Raw genomic sequence first — 14,776 nt, 5'->3', positions numbered from 1 at the left:
TAATTATTTAAATAGTAAAAAATAAATATTATAACATTGACGTGCATAAACCGTTATGCACGTCAGTGTTATTTAATTATAACTATTTAAATAGTAAAAAATAAATATTATAAAATTGACGTGCTTAACTGTTAATGCACGCCAGTATTATATAAATTACTATTCTTATTTTGTGAAATTATAATTTTGGCTTACATATTTTTTTATATTGTAATGTCAAACGCATTATATTTTATAATATTTTTTTAAATATAAATTATTTTTTAAAATCACAATCATAAACGCAGTCAAATAATTGACTTTGGTAGTTTAACAGCAGCATCAGCTCAGCATGAATGGACACTGGATAAGAGATTGTAGAAAATGTAAAGAGGATACCTTTAATCCAATAGTTTTATTGACGTTATCTCTTATGAACACGCTGGAATATAAAATCCTTTACCTAATCTACCCTCGTCAACCCCACTCAATGTCTAGCATATTTTCTAGAGCTTATATACGTTATGGGAAATAATTAATCTCGGTTTTTGTTTGAAAAATGGAGCTGAACATTTAGTTCAAAGTTTAATTAGAGAAGAAAAAGAGTAAAATAAAATCAAGCTCGTGATAAGTATTCACGATTCTCACTTTAGTTCGTTTCTTCACCGCTTTGATTTTAGTTTGAAGTTTAGATTATTTCTTTTTAAGTTCATGTACTCCCGCTTAAAATACAATTAAATTGATAATGTCTCCCTAAACTACCAAAAATTGTTAATAGTTTTCTCAATGTCGAAAATATCCTTAATAAAATAATTAAAAACAAAAAATTAAAAATTAAAATAAAAAATAAAAACTAAGAAAACATTATTGGAGTATTTTTGTCTTATTGAAAAATATTTGTGGTCATATTTGTCTTTTTACAGGCCTGGGACATTGCCAAATTTTTGGTAGTTTAGGGGGTACATTGTCCTAATTAACAGTTTGGGGGGGACAATTATCAATTGAGTGGTAGTTTGAGGAGGATGTGGACTTTTCCCTATTTCTTAACCATATATGATATATCACTTGGACTGAGCTTGATTTGTTAACCTAGGTTAAGATGTTATATTTTATTAAAACGGTTTTCCTTGTGACAGTATCAATCATATAGTGCCTGAAATTTTATTTTATTTTATTTTTAAAAAATAAATATTATCAAAAGAGCTTGTTAAAGTTGACCGGTGGAGATAGCTCATATGCTTAAGTTAACAAATAGCTAATGAGAAAAAGTTGAGGCTAGGGGAAGGAGACAAAAATTATCCTTTCACCCGAGGTTGGTCGCCTTTGATGGTAAATTTTTCTATAGTATTGCCTTTTCATTGGTAACCTTTCCTGGAACAAATATTCCATGTCACATGACCTCCCTCACGCCTCTTACCTCGTGCTGGGAATTATGGAGCAGTTATTGACGTGACATGGGAATGGGTTCGGTGTGATGGCCAGCACAATACTCTCGGGTTTATGAGTTTTATGCTGAGTAATTCTGGAAGTCCCTCTTATGTCCTTCTTAAGTCTATCCAAGAATGATGTGGCTATTAAAATCAGCATTTGATCAAAATCCAATAATGATCAATTACAAGCTCAATTGTGATTTTAATAGCCACATTATTCTTGGAGGGACTCAAGGGAGACTTGTAGCATTACTTGTTTTATGCTAGAGGTTTTCTTATTCGCTAGGTTGTAGGTCCAACAATTACCCCTTAATTCCCATGTCTAATGTTAGGTTTTAGTTTGGCCTTATTCAATGATATTTCTTGTAATTCTTTTGTGTTTAAAACTTTGGGAAATAGCACTTAGGTCTTCATGGGTTTTTGAACAATTTTATGTTTTCCCATCACGAACCCCATCAGGACGGGACTGTATGAAGAGCTTACTATTTCCTCGTCAGGAGTGTTGTTAGGACAAGACATGTAACAAGGAGTTACTATTTCCTCCTCAAGAGTACCATTAGGACAAGACATGTAACAGGGGATTACTGTTTTCTCGTCATGACTTTCATCAAGACGGGACATGTAACGGGATTGAGGCTGAATCTACTGTTTCCTCATCAGGAGTTGCGTCAAGACGGGGATGTAACAGGATTAAAGCTAAAGCTATTGTTTCCTCGTCAGGACGGGACATGTAATAGGACCAATGTTGGACTCCCTGTTTTCTCGTCATATAGTTTGTTAGGACGGGACATGTGATGAAGATGTGACATTTGTTCTTCCCGTCATAACGAAACTGCTTTCTCATTAGGACGTGGAATTTTCAGATCTATGATTTTGTTCATCCCATCTTAATGAGAAATGTATCCCGTTAGGACGTGGAGAGTAAAACATTCTCCTATAAAAATGATTTTCATGTCACTATTCATTAGAGACTTTTTGGAAATACTTTTCTCTGTGCTAGTCTCAATAGTTCTCTACTAGCACTATGTCTTGGGAGTGTTTGTTCAAAAAGAGGATGTGATAAAGCTTCGGCCTACCCTTTGCTCTTATTTAGCGTGTTGCCTGTTCATTCACTTACATAAAGATTGTTGCCATGATTACTTGAAGAAAGAAGTTTACTGAAGGGTCGGTGAGGAAATGTACTCCATGAAAATGGTCAGGATGGAGACAAGCTGGGAGGCTTGTTGTTCTTACTAAGTTTAGAGGTCCTCCAGGTTGTGACTATCGTCTAGTCTATTACTCGAAATCTACATATAGTGATTTTTAGGGTTTAGCTACCCCGGAGTGGATTTTACCTTTTGTTAGGTTTTAGGTTGGCCTAATTCAATGACATTTCTTATAATGTTTTTGTAGTGACCTAAATAATTAACTAAGCTTAGGTAGCTTAGTTAGAAAGATAATTTGAGTTTTTGGTCACTAGGAATATCTGGGAGGGCATTTTGGGGAATTTGGACTTTCTAATGGTACGTACACGTGGGGGACCACGTGGAAGCCTACAAATAGTCTGCTAATGTATGCATGCGGGACCACCCGGATGTATGCTGACTTTTGGTTGACCAATGGTTAATGTCCGTACATACGATGCAGCCTATGGTTCACTGGGTAAACAGTATGCGGACGTACACCCCAATAGTACTATACGTACACAGCTTTTCAGAACAGCCCTACAGCGCTCACAACTTTTTCCCACCTATAAATACCCCATCCTTACACGACCCTTGCCCCCACTTAGCCTCTATTGCCTCTCTAGAGTTGTTGCTTGAGTGTTTTTGGTGAGTTGAGAGTTCTTGGAGAAGGAGAGGTGATTCTTGGAGGTTTTGCTTCAAGGAGATAATCTTCTATGCTTAGCTTGTTCCTTAGTTAGTTGTTATGTTGTACTTTTCATAGATAGCTTAGTTGGTAGTTTTGAGCTTCTAGTTAAGTTGTTTCTCTTTAATCTTTATTTAAGTTGGTTTTGCATTTCACCTTTGTTGAACAAATTTTCTTATGCCTGAATGTATCATTTTGAGATACGAGGTCCTAGAAATCCCTTTTGGTAGCTTTAGATCAAGTTTGGGAGGATAGGAGGACATTTGGAACAAATGAGGTTCTACCTGAACCTTTTGGCTGGACGTACGGCCATGAGCCCGGACGTATGACTTGAAGCGTTCCAGGGAACTCTACTTTGGCTAGTCATCCAATAGCTCCTGTTTTTATGTTCTAGGTTCGTTTTAGTTGAATTTAGGACTAATGGTAGGTTTTCCACAGATTTGGAGAACCTGGATTGTTGAGTGCTAAATATTGCATATTTGAGCCCCCTAATTTACATTTGTTAATCCTTTAGTCGTATTATAATCTAACATTTTGTTTTAGTTTTGTAATTTCAATGTTTTGAAGGTTGCTAAGGGAAAATACTGGATTTAAAGTGAGAAATACAATTTTTTGGAAGAAAGCCATCAAGGAAGCATCAAGTGCCCACTAGAGGGTGTTTTGAAGCACACACGTCCTAACAACACAAATGCCTGTCCGAACGGATGTGCACTCGAGCGCACATCCATACCGCCCAAGCGCATTCAGGAGAAGAAAAGGTGTCCGAACATTGCAAAGGCTTGTTCGGACAGGCCATGTATTAGACGTACGGACCAGCGCCGTTTTTACCCCCAAAAACCCTATAAATAAAGTTATAAAAAGAAAAAGAAATTTCAGAAGAGAAGGGGGCCTACTAGGGACGAAAATTCAGAGAAGACAAGAAAATTGTAGGCTTTTCTTTACTTTAGGAGCTCTCAATTTTGGTTTTATTTTGTAAGCTTCTCATTACTCCATGGATTCAATTGTGGCTGTATTTTCTTTCAATTCCATGAGAAGCTAAATCTCCAACTAAGGTTGAGGATGAAGCCTCACAAATGATTAGCAACGGATAATTTTCATGTAAATTGATACTTTTCCAATGATATGAATTTTATTTCTCATTATTTTGTTTATGTTCAATTAATTGTTGATCATTCTTAATTGATTGCTTGGTTTATTTGCTTAAATATTTGATATCCATTGTCATTTGTTCAAAGGATACATCAGATTATTTGATTTAAGTTGGATATCCCTTGTGATTTGTGCAAAGCATGGATACATGGGATGATTTAATTTATTTTGGGTATACTTTGTGATTTGTACAAAGAACGGATATTTTGGATGATTTGATTCATTTATTTTGCAAAAATAGAACATACATAAAATGTGTTGTTGAAAACGTTGAGAAATATGGATGAACATGAAAGTTGTTGCTATGAGTTGTCGAGCCTGATTCCAAAACCTTAACACTCGTCCATTGATTAATTTTATTTTGTTTAAGTTTATGCCTTTTATTTTCAAATAAAAAATCATTCAATTTTCGGAACTAGTTTAAAATTCAATTAGTTTAGATAGAAGTTTATTTACACAAACACAATTTCCTGTGGATTCGACCTTGCACTTACAAAAGCTATTTTGTAAACGACTCGTGCTCTTGTGAGTAACATTTAAAACTTACAAGTTTTTGGCGCCACTGTCAGGGAACTATTTTGTTTGTGAAAATAATTTTTTGTCGAGATTGATTTGATTTTTCTACTAGTTTAGTTAGAATTGTTCATTTTAATTTTGTTTATAAACTATTATTTTTGTTTATTTTTATTTTTATTTATCTAATAAAAAAAAAAAAGAGTTATGTTTAGTTTTTGTTTTGCAGTTCCTGCTAGACACACCACGCGTAGTGAGCTCGAGCGCACCTCAGTATGCTCGAGCGCACTCGAGCACAAGGCTGCAAGGAAAAGCCGTACGTGCGCTCAATCCTTCCAACTTGTGCTCAAACGCATTGTAAACGCATTGTAGACAAACGCTCGAGCGCAAGTCATTTCCACTCGAGCGCACCAGCGCAGCTGTAGTGACCCAAATAATTAACTAAGCTTAGAAAGTTTAGTTAGAGGGTTAATTTGAACTTTGGGTCACTAGGGACAGCTGGAATGGCATTTTGGAAATTTTGGATTGTTGGACCGGATGTACGTAGGGGGACCATCATACATACGATCTTGTTTTTAGTGAGGACGTACGCTGGGGGACCACCGTACGTACGCTGACAATAGTACAATTCTGCTTTTCCTCACCTATAAATACCCCTTACCCCTAACCCTTTCACGCCCATTCTTTCCCCCAAGCTCTCTGATAACCATGTGTGAGTGTTTTGTGGGTTTTGTGAGTTCTTGGAGAAGAAGAGGTGATTTTTGGAGGTTTTGCTTCAATGAGGTAATCTTCTAAGCCTAGTTTGTTCCTTAGTCGTTATACTTTTCATAGTTAGCTTAGTTAGTAGTTTGTAGCTTCTAGTTATGTTGTTGCCTTAATCTTGGTTTAAGCATGGGTTAGAGTTTAATTCTTGTTGGGCATATTTCCTTTTGCATGGAGACATTATTTTGAGATAGGTAGTCCTAGGAATCCTCTTAGTAGCTTTAGAACCAGTTTGGGAGGATAGAAGGACGGTTAAACCAAATGAGGTTCTACCTGAACCTTCTGGGCGGACGTATGGCCACGAGACCGGACGTACAAGCCTTCTGGGCGAACGTACGACCACGGACCCGGACATACTTCAGAAGTATTCCAGGGAATGCCACTTTGGCCAATTGTCTGATAGCCTCTGCTTTCATGTTCTAGGTTCGTTTAAGTTGGATTTAGAACTAATGATAGGTCTTTTATCAGTATTCGAGGTTATGGAGCCTCAAAGGAATTTTATGGAGGAGCCTTAAGACCCAGGTGAGTACAAACTCACATGGATGCTTGTTGTTACTTTTCCCGTATTGAACGTCTATTTTATATATATCAAACATGCATATTTTGCAATTCTTTTGAAATATATTATAGAACTATTGTGAACTCTCTTTTGCGAAAACGTATGTTGATTAATAAGATAATGATGAGGCTTGTAAAACTATGCATGTAAAAGACTGATATGAACCGTATAACATGGTACACCGGTACGTGCAGGACAACAGCCATGGGCTTACTATATAGGTTAACTTTCTGGTCAAATGTATGTGTGTGTGGGCTTTGGATCCAATGGTTTCGTGACCAAGGCGCAGCCATTCCCTAACGAATGGTCACTATAGGACGGACATCATTAGTGGTCTGGGCCACCCGAGGTCGGACTCGGTCATGCCACTAATGTTATGTACGGTAGCGTACAATATCCGGAGCACCGATGGTGTATTACAGGTCCCTTGAGACAACGCCAACCCTGCTGAGAAGGGGTAACATCTCAGGTAGACCATACATTTGAACTATTACTGTTACTCATGATCATAAGCATATATTATATCTATATCACATCCATGATAAACTGTCATCTCATAATGTTGCATGTGCTTTATAAACAACTGAGTTCACTATTTAATGACGGGTACGTCATGTGCATTTATACTCACTAAGTCGTCGGACTTACCCTTGTATTATTTCCCTTTTTCCTCCATATGTGCAACTATGTGGTTGTAGATAATTTAGCATAGATGGATACCGTAGTCTTGTTAAGAAAACTACCACCAAAGCTGAAAGATCCCGGTAGTTTTACTACTCCTTGCAGGATTGGTGACCATCTTTTTGATCGTGCATTGCTGGATCTAGGAGTTTGTGTCAATTTGTTACCATACAATGTGTATGAGATGCTGGGTTTGGGGGAGCTTCAACCGACTTCAATCACCTTACAATTGGTAGACAGAAGCATTAAAAGACCAAGAGGTATACCGAAAGATGTCTTGATAAAGGTAGATCAATTTATTTTACCTACTGATTTCATTGTGTTAGATATGGAAGAATGCCCTATGCCATTGCCTTTGCCTATTATCTTAGGAAGACTCTTTATGAGAATAGCTGATAACAAAAATTTGTGTGAAAAATGGTGCTGTCAGTATGAAGGTAAATGGTGAAAAGATAGAATTCAAGATATTTGATGCATTAAAATTACCCTAAGATAATCTAGAATGCTTTAATGTATGTATAATTCAAGGTGTTGTTGAGAAAGTTTTTCAGGTCCATCATATGGACCCATTGGAGGCCACCCTCACTTATAGTATCACACAACAAGACATTAAGCCAGACTTTGTAGATGTTACTGATGGCATCATTGAAGCCATGCACCTTCTTGAGTCCTCTCCACAACATCCAAGTAAGTATCCCGCTCCCTTTGAAACTCTTATGCCTACTAACACTACTCTTTTCCCTTCTATTGTCAAGGCAACAAAATTGGAATTGAAGCAGTTGCCAGAAAATCTAACATATGCTTACTTGGGAGAGAACCAGACCCTACCAGTGACAGTTGCTGCAAACTTAAGTTTGGGGGAAGAGGAGAAGCTATTGAGAGTTCTTAGAAAGCACAAAACTACGTTAGGATGGACTATTGCCGACATCAAGGGAATAAGTCCGGCCAAGTGCATGCATCAAATGGGTAAGTCTGGTTCAGGTAGTGCCAAAGAAGAGTGGAATCATAGTGGTGAAGAATGACAAAGATGAGCTGGTACCTACAAGAGTCACCATCGGTTGGAGGGTATGTATTGACTACTGAAGGCTAAACAAGGTAACCCAAAAAGATCACTTTCCCTTGCCATTAATTGATCAGATGCTAGAAAGGTTAGCCGGCCATAGATACTATTGCTTTCTGGATGGGTACAATGGCTACAATCAAATTGCAATTGCACCAGAGGATCAAGAAAAGACCACCTTCACATGTCCTTTTGGCACATTTGCTTATAGAAGGATGCCATTTGGATTATGCAATGCACTAGCCACCTTTCAAAGATGCATGATGAGCATTTTTTTGGACATTGTGGAGAAATTCATTGAGGTATTTATGGATGATTTTAGTGTTTTTGGCTCTAACTTTGATGAATCCTTTAATCATCTGCAGATTGTCCTCAAGAGGTGTGAAGAATACAACTTAGTACTCAATTGGAAAAAGTGCCACTTCATGGTACAACAAGGCATTGTGTTGGGTCATGTTATTTCCAGCAAGGGTTTTGAGGTGGATAAGGCCAAAATTGACATCATCTCCAAACTCCCTCCTCTTATGACGGCCAAGGGTTTAAGAAGTTTTCTGGGATATGCTAGGTTCTGTAGAAGGTTTATCAAGGATTCTAAAAAATCTCTAGACCCCTCTGTGCACTACTGGCCAAATATGTCAAGTTTGAATGAACTGAATAATGCATGGATGCTTTCAACATATTGAAAAAGCTGCTCACATCTACACCAATAATGATCGCATTTGATTGGGGTCTTCCATTTGAGCTCATGTGCAATGCTACTGACTTTGCCTTTGGAGCTGTTTTAGGTTAAAGAATCAACAAGGTACCTCATGCTATATACTATGCTTCTCGAATTTTGAATGATGCTCAGCTAAATTATTCTACTATTGAGAAAGAGTTGTTAGTTGTCATATTTGCTTTAGAGAAGTTTAGGTCGGATTTAGTTGGTTCTAAGGTTATTGTATTCACTGACCATGCTACTTTGAGATATTTGTTTGCTAAAAAGGATTCAAAGCCTAGATTAATCAAGTGGGTATTGTTATTAAAAGAATTTGACCTTGAGATTAGGGACAAAAAGCGTAGTGAGAATGTGGTTGCAGATCACCTATCTAGGTTACTGATAAGCGCCGAATGTTGCACATTCAAGCCCTTTAATTTACAAATGTTAATTCCTTAGCATTATTATTTGTTTGATTTCTGTTTTGTTTTTGTGTTTCAGGTTTATTTGGCAAACCATTGAAAAGTGGGCTTAAAAGGGCAAAAGCTGGAGCATTCTGGACTTGGGATCGAGCGCAGCTGTTCTTGAGATCGAGCATGCCTGCGCTCAAGCACCTGCGGCCCAGGATCAAGCGCATGCATGCGCTCACGCGCACATCAACTAAGCTCGAGCGCACTGCACTTAAGCGCACAACCTTCGGATCGAGCGTACATGGGCGTACAGTGCACCGCAAGAATCCTTTTCCAGCTTGGACTTGGTTTTCAGTCTCCCAATTGGACTGGGAGACTGACCTCTGGTTTTCCTAGGATTTTTAGGGTTCTCCTAATCCCTATAAATAGGGCTCTAAACATTGTAAACAGACACACCGCTTTCTAGAGTTAAAAATCAGAAAATTGTCTTTAGAGCTTAGAAGATCATGAGCGGCTAAACCAATTGTGGGGTATTGATGTACCACTTTCCAAGCACAATGGTTTGATTGTATTTAATTTCCAGTTTTTTAATTTATGCATGTTGATTGTATAACTCGGAGGATTGCTATAATTGATTTCCGTTCTTCATATTAAATGCAATTGATCTTAATTTCCAACTCAATATTAGTACAATTCTTATCTTGTCTTAGAAAGTATTTTACTATTATTGAACTCAAATCCTTCTTATTTTCTGGGATTATAAGAATGATGGTTATACAATGGTTTTTAATTGACATGCAATCAATAGGATTAGATAGACCATACCTAGGAAAGACGGATCGTACTACATCCTAGTTTAGTGTAATTTAGGTTGACGATCCGTGCCAATCGAAGATGGGTTATACTATTCCATTGATTGTATGAAACTTATTAAAGAATCAAATAATTCAGACATAGGGAAGACGGATCGTACTGCATCTTAGTGGTTAGGTGGACGATCCATGCTAACCGAAGATGAATTATTTTTATTCTTTAATAATGCATTTTCTTGTTTAAATTGTAACATGCATAGAATGAATTGCTATAATTAAATATGGTTAATCATTGTTGTGCGGATAGTGATGAAGTCAATACCCTACTCTCTCTCTCTCTCTCTCTCTCTCTCTCATATATTTACTCTCTTTATTTCCGTTTATTTCATGCACTTTTAATTGACACAAACAAATCAATCTTTTATCTTTCAAATTTTGATAATAAAAGCCCTACAGTCCTTGAGGTTTGACACCCTCAATATAGCCATATCCTACAGGATTCGGTTATGAACACATGATCATTTGACTTAGAAATTTTGAGTCTTGTTACTTACTTTTGGAAATATGAGATGCTTCTTATTTCAATTTAAATTTACCTTGAGCACACTAGCATATGTTTGTAAGGTATGAAATTTGAGATCAATCATGTTTGTTTTCAATATCTTGAATACAGTTGGGTGACTTATTGGATGAATAATCTTGGCATATATATATATATATACAAAGAATAATATTGGTCAAGTTTGAGTTTCCTACTGAGTAACCGTACCTCTTGACTCATTAAGCAGTGAGTGTTCGCATCAAAAAGTGAGAACTTTTGTTTGATTAATAGCAATGCTAGCTTAGCTTCGTAGCCTTTTTGGCTCGAGTTAGTAAGTCCTTAGGGGTGTCTTTACACCTAATGCCCTAAAGCCATTTGGTTTGGGAGTCATTGGCTTAACACTCGATATATGGGTCAATTAGAAAGCTTAAAGGAGCTAAGCATTGCATCGCCTGCATAAAATTTATTTATTTATATATATATATATAAAAGGAGAAAATATATGCCTTGGTTGTTTCATCTGATAGGAAGTTCAATAAATTATGAGATGTTGATTCATTTATATTGTAATTACTTTGAAATCTCATAATTATGTGTTAGTTCACTTTGCACTAATTGTAATTTGTTGTATCTCAAACTGCCATTTGTAAGTGATATGATTTGTGATTTCTTAGAATTTTGAAGATAAAGTTTATCTTTTTATGCTTGCCAATGAATGAGAACCATTATTTGTGTCATACTTCATCATTTTGAATAATATAATGATGATAACGTTTGTGGGTTCTATTCCTGTTACACCCTCACGAGACTTCACCCGTCCTCTAGGAATGCCTAAGGGTTTAAAAGGCTTGTTGTATACGCTAAATACAATCGTACATCCCAAGAAAAAAAGATTTTCTTGTTGTTTTTTTAGTTTATTTTCTGTTTTGTATTGCTAAGGGACTAGCAATATGTAAGTTTGGGGGTGTGAAAAGCGCCGAATGTTGCACATTCAAGCCCCTTAATTTGCATATGTTAATTCCTTAGTGTTATTATTTGTTTGATTTTGTGTTGTTTTACTGTTTTCGGGTTTTTAATAAAGATACAAGAAATACCATAAATTTTGGGCGTAAAGCACACTTTGAGAAGACCTAGCATATGTCTCAGTATTTTGACCATAACTTTTGGTTCGAGTATCGGATTGAGGTGAACCTGGTGGCAGTAGAAAGTTAACTCAAAATAATACAATTCAATGTGAAATACAAAGTTCCTAATTCGGAAGTTTGCTATGCCAAAATTGTCCTGCAAGATAAGAGTGCAAAGTAGCCCACGTGTGTAGGCGCGCTAGAGCTCACAATAGGTGGGATCGAGCGCACCTCAGCCCACGTGAGTAGGTGGGCTCATACACTCGTGTTGAAAAGCCTGGAAGATGTTGAAATTGATAAAGAAAGCTTTTTTAGGTCTCCCAATCCGATTGGGAGACTAAATTACAGTTTTCTAGAATTCATAAGGCTTCTAGGGTTTGTTTTACACTTTATAAATTGGCCTCTAAGCCTTGAAGAGAGGTATACATAGTTTTGGACATAAAATATCTTTTTGGAGGCTTGGAGAGTTGAAGAGAAGAGGAACATGGCAAGAGGCCTTCCCAAGATCAGGATGAGCAACTAATTCTGTAATAGTGCGTTGATGTAGCCATTTCTAAGTAATAATAATTTAATTGTATTTTAATTTGGGTCTTTCTATACGCATGATAGTTGTATAACTGTGAGAATCATTATGAATGATTATATTCAATCATTATGAATTTGTCTCTTGTCTTAGAAAGTCTTTTATATTGATTGAACTCAATCATTCATATTTTCTGTAATTATATGAATAATTATTATACAACGGTTTTAACTGACACATGATCAATTGGATTTGATAGGCCATGCCTAGGAAAGACGGATTGAACTACACCCTAGTTTGGTGTAATTTAGGTAGACAGTTCGTGCCAACCGAAGATGGGTTATGCTTATTCATTAATTGTGTGTAGCCTATTAAGGAATTAGATAATCCATACCTAGGGAAGACGGATCGTACTGCATCTTAATGGTTAGGTGAACGGTCCGTGCTAACCGAAGATAGATTATACTTGGGGGTAATTACATTTTCTTCCCATCAACTACAACGCATTGTCACTTTGCCCCCATGAACTGACAACCCTATCGCCCGACCCTATCAAACTACAATTTTGTGCCCAAAACCCCCTTTCCGTCAGTCAAAGGCGTTAACTCAAACGGGCAACCCATCACGTGCACCCCACATACCATCTTGAAATTTTCTATCCCACATTTTCCGCCCATCAACTACAATGTATTGTCACTTTGCCCCCATCAACTACATCGCATTGTCACTTTGCCCCCATCAACTTACAACCCTACTGTGGGCAAAAGTGGGATAGAAAATTTCAAGATGGCATGTGGGACGTACGTGACGGGTTGACCTTCTGAGTTAATGCCTTTGACTGACGGAAGGGGTGTTTTGGACACAAAATGGTAGTTTGATATAATCGGGCTGTAGGGTTGTCAGTTCATGGGGGCAAAGTGACAATGCGTTGTAGTTGATGGGGAAAAAAGGTAATTACCCCTTATATTTATTTCTTAATGATGGTATTATTGTGCCACATACCTACCTAAATTAATAGGCAAATACTTGGTACGTTTTACTCGCAAATGCACGAGATCAAAACGTAAGTATAGAGTGTAAGTACGAGATTATTCCCACGAGGATTGTTGTTTTTATTTTAGAATTGATTTTTCCAAATTAAATTGCTAAATTGTCACAGATTTGCAATGTTGATAATAGATAAAGATAATGAAAAAGTTAGGGTTTTGATATCCACCACAAATCATACTAATTAAGAAAATATTAGGCCAATGTTCCAATCATATGGTATATTTAATGCTTGTCAACCTAAGGGCATGGTATCTATACCTTAAGCTATTGATCTCTCTAACAAATGAATTAGGCATTAGGTATGGTATCTACTCTAATTCGTTTCTTCCCTAAAGAATTTAGCATGGTACTACTAAGTTGTTCTTTAGGGAAACATAATTCTATGGAGATCAACAAACACATGAGTCCTAAGGCATGGTATCTACTCCTAATTCCCATGTTGATTAAGCCAAGAACCCATGGTGAATTTCTTTTGTCACTTTACTAAGCCCAAGGTTCAGTCATCTAAATTGACTTAATTAACAGATTCCAAACACATGCAAATAATGATGAGGCACATTCACATGGGGAATTCAATCACATAGACATAATCGATTAAATTAAACCACAATAATTGAAACAAAGGCACTAATATTAAATTAAAAATATATGATTAGGGCTTCAATCTAGCCCTAACAATAAGTTTAGTTACACATAGTGAAACTAAAACTAAAACATAAAAAGAAAAGGGAAAGAAGAAACCGGAAAACGCTTCTTGAAGTAGCCTCCAATTTCTCTCTCTGGAATTCTATATTTTCTAAGAGGCCTAGAGGTCTATTTATAGGCTTTAGAAAGACCCAGAAACCCTAGAAAACCTAATAAAATTGGAGAACAAAACCTTAGTCCAATTAGGGTTGGGAAAAGCTAATTTTAAGTGGAAAATAAGTCTTTCCGTATCTGGTTCGCCTGTATGCGCTCAATCGCCATACCTTGTGCTCGATCGCAGCTTGCGCTCGATCGTTCCTCTATTGCGCTCGAACACTGATGCGCTCGAGCCTAAGTGTGTTACACTCGATCCGAACTCCATCTTTTCCCAAAATTGGCCCTTGATGCCCAAAACTTCTAGAAACGCTTTATTTTTAGACAAAAACACGAAAAGGAAGTAAAACAACATAAAATAGCACAACTAAAGGATTAACACACATAAATTAAGGGGCTAAAATATTTTAGCACATATCACACCCCCAAACTTACATATTGCTAGTCCCTTAGCAATACTAAATTGAAATAAAAAGAAATAAAAACAAAAACTACTTTACCTCCACTTTCGTAAGAAACATGATTGCATTTTGCATATGCAACAAGCCTTTTAAACCCCTAGGCATCCATAGTAGGATGAGTGAAGTCTTGTGAGGGTTTACAGAAATCCTACCCACAAAGATTCATGCATAGTTCATGTCATCCTTAAAATTAAAGCGTTACTAAGAATTAGGATTTTCAGTTATTAGCAAGCTTAAAAAGATAAACTCCATCTTTACAATGAATTGGAATTTCAAAAATTTAATCACTTACAAAAGCAGACTTAGGCATCACAAGCTCAAAATGGTGTAAGGTGAATTAGCAAATAAATATCAAGCTTCCAAGTAGTTCCAATATGCA

The 14,776-nt window shown here is 36.8% G+C and overlaps 1 protein-coding gene across 1 annotated transcript; it reads left to right on the top strand.

Moving 5' to 3' along the window:
• The first annotated feature begins 6,952 nt into the window (after positions 1-6,952).
• Positions 6,953-7,943, top strand: LOC132162906 (uncharacterized). The gene is made up of 2 exons (XM_059573120.2): positions 6,953-7,358; positions 7,450-7,943. Exons 1-2 carry the CDS (start codon positions 6,953-6,955, stop codon positions 7,941-7,943), a joined length of 900 nt encoding a protein of 299 aa, XP_059429103.2.
• The last annotated feature ends 6,833 nt before the right edge of the window (positions 7,944-14,776 follow it).

This window comes from Corylus avellana, chromosome 8 (assembly GCF_965113065.1).
Source record: "Corylus avellana chromosome 8, dhCorAvel1.hap1.2, whole genome shotgun sequence".
NCBI lineage: Eukaryota > Viridiplantae > Streptophyta > Magnoliopsida > Fagales > Betulaceae > Corylus > Corylus avellana.
This window is presented reverse-complemented; position numbering and strand designations above follow the sequence as displayed.

Excerpts from the sequence above, each read along its gene's own strand:
- LOC132162906 (XM_059573120.2), top strand. The coding sequence starts at position 6,953 with ATGGATACCGTAGTCTTGTTAAGAAAACTACCACCAAAGCTGAAAGAT. Across the intron at positions 7,359-7,449 it reads ATGGTGCTGTCAGTATGAAG|GTGTTGTTGAGAAAGTTTTT; the intron begins GTAAATGGTGAA and ends GTATAATTCAAG.